Source organism: Poecilia reticulata, linkage group LG2 (assembly GCF_000633615.1).
Source record: "Poecilia reticulata strain Guanapo linkage group LG2, Guppy_female_1.0+MT, whole genome shotgun sequence".
Taxonomy (NCBI): Eukaryota; Metazoa; Chordata; class Actinopteri; order Cyprinodontiformes; family Poeciliidae; genus Poecilia; species Poecilia reticulata.
In genome coordinates, this window is record NC_024332.1 from 44,020,151 (window position 1) to 44,026,770 (window position 6,620).

Genomic DNA, 6,620 nt, shown 5'->3' on the forward strand with positions numbered 1-6,620 from the left:
AAATCTAGATTCACAGTCTTAAATAAGTTTAATTTTTAACATTTTTATCCAGTCAAGACGGAGATTTGAGTTTTTTTTGTGCTTATTTTATGTCATCATTTCTTTGGTTAAATTCAGTAAATAAATATAAAATGATTCCGGTTCTGTATTTCATAATTTATGATTTTATCTTAAAGCATTTAAGTGCAGCAGTTTCGTCGTGTTTTTCTGTGCTCGTGTGCCATCTAGTGGCCGAACTGCAACATGACTCCTCTTATGGGTGGATTAAAATGTAGTTTTTGTGACGTAAACAACAATGGCAAAGCAACGTACTCAACTTTTGAATGCATATTTTATCCTATTTTTCAAGAAAATATTAGAATGATGCGACACCAAGGCAGCATCCGCATTCTGGACTGGCTGTTTCCATGGCAAAGTTGAAAAAAATGCAGCTTTTAATTGAAAATGTCTTTATTTCTTTTTGGCTTCATGGTGAAGGTAAGTGCATTTTAACTTCTTTGGCAGCTTCAGTTAGACTTTGAGAAAGTTAAAAGAACTTTTCCTAATATTTCTATTTTCAGTTATTGAAATATGTTCATGGACTTTAAAAAAAAAAAAATGTTTTACCTTACAAAAAAATAAAATAAATAAATAAATAAAATGAAAATTTCTCTGTTTTGGACGAGTTAGTTACCGAAATCATTGCCAATCAGGCACATATCGGATATCAAGTAGCCTGGAACCCATTCAGAAAAATCTGATCTGTGTTGTTCAGACTGTCATGAAAAGATCAGATGCAGGTCTAATTTAAGATTTAAAAATCTAATTTAAGTCCCTTCAGGCTGCAGTGTGAACATAAACATAGATATATTTTTGTATGTCAGGGTGGGCAATAAATTAGACACAATATATATCGTTATAGACAGGTGACCAATAGTTGGTTTCACTGAACTCCCTTCTAGAGCTGCACAGCATTCTGGGGGATGTAGGCAGAGGAAAGGCTGCAGACATCAACTAACTAACTCTTTTGGTTACCTAGCAACAGCTAGTTGAGAAACTAACGCAGCAGTAGTTTCAGGTTTCACCGCCCCTCCTCATAGCTGCTGAAAAATAAAAAAGAACAGCGTGAAGTGAAGTCTGGATAAAACAGGAAAGGTCACGCCACCAATTTGGTACTATTTCACATTTAAAACTACAAGTTAATTGAGTATTATAAATATAGACTGATTTAAAATATTTTTCAGCCACGTCATCCATAGTGTCAAGAAGCGATTTGCAAATCGGCATAAAGTGAAAATCGATTTGTCATCATGTTGCGTTATTCAGAGTCATCTCCCATTGTTTTCATTTTTTAAAGAGTTTTTCAGAATGCATGTTAGCGCCGTTTCCCTCCACTTCCTGCTCCTCTTGCACCTTCTTCTTCCTGTTGACATGGAGGAGGAGGACAAAGTCCCTCTGGAGGTCATCACTGAGAGCTCCCCCTGCAGCGTGACCTGTGGCCTGGGGGTCAAAACACAAACTCTGTGTTTGCTAAAGGACGGCAAGACCGCGATGGAAGAGAGAGTAAAGACAGAAGAAAAGGTATCAGTGAAATGGATCAGAAATCCATCCATCCATTTTCTTTACACCCTTGTCCCTCCGTGGGGTCAGGAGGTGCTGGCTCCTCTCCAGCTAACGTTCTGGGCGAGAGGCGGGGTCACCCTGGACAGGTCGCCAGTCTGTCACAGGGCAACACAGAGACACACAACCATGCACACACACACTCACACACACCTAGGGGCAATTTGGAGAGGCCAATTAACCTGACAGTCATGTTTTTGGACTGTGGGAGGAAACCGGAGTACCCGGAGAAAACCCACCATGCACAGGGAGAACATGGAGACTACATGCAGAAAGACCGGGGTCGGGAATCGAACCCAGAACCTTCTTGCTGCAAGGCAACAGCTCTACCAACTCCGCCACTGTGCAGCCCGGATCAGAAATCAGTTTAGGAATAAAACATTGATAGGTTACAAATGGCTGGAATTGGACTAATACTGAGTGTCTGGAATCACTTTGATCAGCAATTTAAACACTCACATATTTTGGTATAATTACCATCAAAGCTCTGCCAAGAAAAATAAAGACCCGTCAAAGAATAATTTTATAGTTCTGCTTTCATTAACTTTGCTGGTTTTTGTGTAACTAAGAGCAAATTCTAAAATGACAGCTTGTTGCTCAAGCTGGACTTATTGTGTCCCAGATGAACGACTGATGCACATCACATCTATTAAAAAACCCAACAGATGAAACAAAGCTGTGCATTCATCAGAATCATTATTACTCCTGTCAGGACGCCAGTAAGTCCAGCATATCAAAGACGTGCAGGAGCCAACAAGTGCAGTGTGTGGAGTCGTGGCAGTGTGGACTGAAGACCATGACCGTGACCTCTGGACAGCGCGTGGAGATCGACTGTTTGGGAGAAGTCATGGCGGCCATGGGAGCGTTCTCCTGGAGGTGAACACTGCGTCTTCATCAGCAAGTCACTTTCAGCTCAAAGGGAAAAACTCAAAAGCAATGTGATTATATATCTGAAGTTTATATCAGTATTATTCATTTGTAATTTGCAAATTGCTTGGAGTTTTCTGTTATTCTGCTAAATGTTTCAAACAGGAAAGGTGAGGTGAGGTCGGGTTTCTGAATGGATGTTCTGGTGTCCCTCAGGGTTTCGTGGCGCTACGCTCGAGGAGTCATCAGCTCGGACGATTCTCTGTTTGATCGCTGGAAGGCCCCTGATCTGCATCGAGTGGTTCTGGACCCAGTCAGAGAGAAGGATGCAGGTAAACACACCTGGGATGGTTTTCTAGAGGTAACGACTTCATTTCCTGTTTTCCTGAGATGACAAATTCATTTTCCACTTGTTTTCTTTAGAAAACCATTTAAATTCCCATTTTCTTGCAATACATTAATTTTCCAATGGTTTTCTTGAGATAAAGACTTAAATTCCTCTTTTCCTGAGAAAACAAATTAATTTCCCAACACTTTTCTTGAGATAAAGACTTAAATTTCCATTTTGTTGAGAAAACAAATGAATTTCCCCGTGGTTTTCTTAAGATAATTACATCAATTCATTATTTCAAGAAATTAGATATTCACGTTTTCTCAGGATAACAACTTAAATTCCCTTTTTCAAATATACTTTTCCTCTATGGTTTTCTTGAGAAAAGTTAATTTCCCAATAATTTTGTCAAGTGAATCTCGAGACACCAAAATGGCACGCATTAGGATAGATTCAGGTTTGAAACACACCAATCGTCTTGGTGTGTTTTATCTTGGAAAAAAACAAAAAAAACATAATCTCAAGAAAACCATCGGGGGAGAGGAAACGCGGAAAACGCTCAACTCTCAGCTTTTGTGTCTGTGCACAGAAGAACCAACAGCGAATTTACATCCATCCATTTTCTTGCACCCTTTTTCCCTCAGTGGGGTCGGGAGGGGTGCTGGTGCCCATCTCCAGCCAACGTTTCGGGCGAGAGGCGGGGTCACCCTGGACAGGTCGCCAGTCTGTCGCAGGGCAACACAGAGACACACAGGACACACAACCATGCACACACACACTCACACCTAGGGGCAATTTGGAGAGGCCAATTAACCTGACAGTCATGTTTTTGGACTGTGGGAGGAAACCGGAGTACCCGGCGAAAACCCACGCATGCACAGGGAGAACATGCAAACTCCATGCAGAAAGACCAGGGACAGGAATCGAACCCAGAACCTTCTTGCTGCAAGGCAACAGCTCTACCAACTGCGCCACTGTGCAGCCCAGCGAATTTACAGTCATGTGATAAACAATAATAAAGCAAATCCTGTCCACTTGTTTCCAGGAACGTACCGCTGTGACATCCAGGACGCCAACTATCGCAGAAAGAAGACGGTTTACTGGGGCATCCGTGTTTTACCGGCGGGGGTCGTCAACCTGGACTACCAAAGCTCTCTGATGCAGTGGGACGTGGCAGGAAGAGGAGCTGAAGCCAGCGGCGGGCTGCAGATGGCCGCCGGGAGGATTCTCCTCTACGCTGTACGGTTTGCTTTGACTTTGGTTTCCTTGTCAAAACCTCACAAACCCTGTGACTGAATTAATACCAGAGACGAAAGTTTACTTATGTCACCATCTTGTTTCTTAAAATTGTTAGGCACCTATAAATGCTTCTGTCTCCTGTCTAGAATGGAGTATTAGGGTCAGACTGAAACATTTTTTTTTTTTAAATTACAAGAATAAATTCATAATATGACAATAAGATTTGGAGTAAAGAAACAATATTTCCAGAAGACAATCGTAAAAGTACTTGAAAAATGTCAATTTATTGAGAGCAAAGATATTTAGTGCACAATTATGTGTGATTCTTTCTTCAAAATACACAATCAGATGGACAAAAATAAGTAGAAATATTGGTATTTTAAATACAAAAAGGACAATAATTCATATACATAACAAAATCCGGCAAAAGAAAATTTTTACAAATTAGTTTATTTTAGTAAAAAACTGTTGAAACTTCAACAAAAGCTGCAGGTGAATATTTGGTCAAAACATTTTTCATTCAGTGGGTCGAGAATCCAGAAATTTCACTCAAGTAAAAGTAAAAAGTACGGTGTAGTAAAAATACTTGTAGAAGTACATGTATTCAAAAAAGTTGCTCAGGTAAATGTAGCCAGGACACGAGGGTCAGTCGATCCTCTCACTCCTGCCGTGTCAGCGTTTCAGGGAATCGCTGCTCCTCCCACTGAAATGAGACCAAACGTCGTCTTACACCGAGACGTCGAGGCCAGCGGCTCGACGAAACCCTGCAGCATAATAGAGGCGTGATTTCCTTTGTTCAGCCCAAACCCTGAGGACTGAACATGATCAATGACCCATCATGTGTCCTGCCTGCATGGCTGCGGGGCAGAGAGAGCATTTTTCTAAATGGGGCCGAGTGTTTAGGCAGAGACTGCAGAGGGATTACAGCAGCTGTGAGGAAACTTTTTATTGATGCTCACATCTAATGAAATAAGAAGCAAAGCACAACCTGGACATGTCTGGTAGAAACACCGTCATTAATCCTGTACAAAATATCCCCCAAAATTTCTGTAAACGCATTAAACTGAATCATTTCTAAATGTATGAATAGTTTCTTCTTTTGTGTACAGGAATAATTATTAATCCATGACTTAAACTGGTCCGTTTTGCTTCATCACTAAAATGGGAAAAACAAGAAACATGTTGCATCATTCATGTATGTGATACACTGTAAAAACACAAAACCTTACCAAGTAATTTTAGTCTAGTTTATAGTGCAAATATCTCCCATCCATTTTCTTTACACCCTTGTCCCTCAGTGGTGTTGGGAGGGTTGCTGGTTCCTCTCCAGCTAATGCCTAGGGGCAATTTAGAGAGGCCAATTAACCTGACAGTCATGTTTTTGGACTGTGGGAGGAAACCGGAGTACCTGGAGAAAACCCACCATGCACAGGGAGAACATGGAGACTCCATGCAGAAAGACCGGGGCCGGGAATCGAACCCAGAACCTTCTTGCTGCAAGGCAGCAGCTCTACCAACTGCGCCACTGTGCAGCCCGCAAATATCTTATTACACTTAAAATAAAACAAACTAACTTAAAAGCAACTTTTAAGCAAGTTATAGAAGCTTGTTTTAAGTAAACAATTGTTTTCATATTGATGAAAACTTTCTTGCTCAATTGGCAGATAAATTAAATTATAACATGGGAAAAATGTCTTAAATAATCTGCCAATGGAACGTGAACGTTTTCATCAATATTAAGGAATTGTTTACTTAAAACAATCCTCTATTTCATGCTGAACAGAAACTTTTTAGTTAGGTTTGCATTATTTCAAGTTTGCACTAGAAACTAGACCAAAATTACCTGGTATGATTTTATGTTTTTGCAGTGTAATGTTCAAAATGAAACAAGCAAACTAACAACCTCAATTTCCCATAATTGGCAATCAGGGCAATAATTGAAGATGTCGAACATTTGGAACTGTGATATAAATGTATTTTGCTCTCAGACAAGGCAGTGAGATGGTTAAAGATCCCGAATAGAATCAAAACCTCTAAAGTATCAAGAAAATGTAAGATGAAATTTGAAAATGGGTCTTTCAGCAGGACTGGCTCACCAGAAACAAAATCAAGCTTCAGTGTGGATCTGATTCACCAGACTTTAATCTGAGAGGTGATATGTAGAGAAGAGAACAAGTACTTAGTACTTCTGCAGTAAAACATGAATTAGACTAAGAAGAAGACTAAGTATTGGGAGTTGTACAGGATAGTAGTAGCACCAATGATGTTTAAGGAAAATTACATTTCCTCAGTGAATTACATTCACTGAGGAAAGTTATAGAAGTTGCATAATCAGAGACAGAGAAATCTCTGTCTCTGATTATGCAACTGCCATAAAATCTGAATTTATTTAGGGTTTATTTGCTTTAACATCTTTAAAATGATGTTAAAGAGCACAATGGCCCCAGACTGCTGAGGGGGTGGGGGGACCCCACCTAAAGAGAAGCTATAGTGGCTGTGGGTGATTTGCTACTGGGGAAAGATTCTACTGTTCTTGTCTTTGTCTTGATGAACTTTTTTTATCTTAGCATATGTTTTTAGAACA

At 40.1% G+C, this 6,620-nt stretch overlaps 1 protein-coding gene across 2 annotated transcripts in view; it reads left to right on the forward strand.

Moving 5' to 3' along the window:
* The first annotated feature begins 1,339 nt into the window (after positions 1-1,339).
* tmem81 (transmembrane protein 81) overlaps positions 1,340-6,620 on the forward strand; it is a 6,210-nt gene continuing 929 nt past the window's right edge. For both annotated transcript variants that reach the window (XM_008404287.2, XM_008404288.2), the window contains exons 1-4: positions 1,340-1,560; positions 2,312-2,475; positions 2,683-2,798; positions 3,843-4,036. In XM_008404287.2, coding sequence (XP_008402509.1) covers positions 1,348-1,560; positions 2,312-2,475; positions 2,683-2,798; positions 3,843-4,036 — 687 coding nt within the window. In that variant the 5' untranslated portion in view covers positions 1,340-1,347. The remainder of the gene's footprint in view (positions 1,561-2,311; positions 2,476-2,682; positions 2,799-3,842; positions 4,037-6,620) is intronic.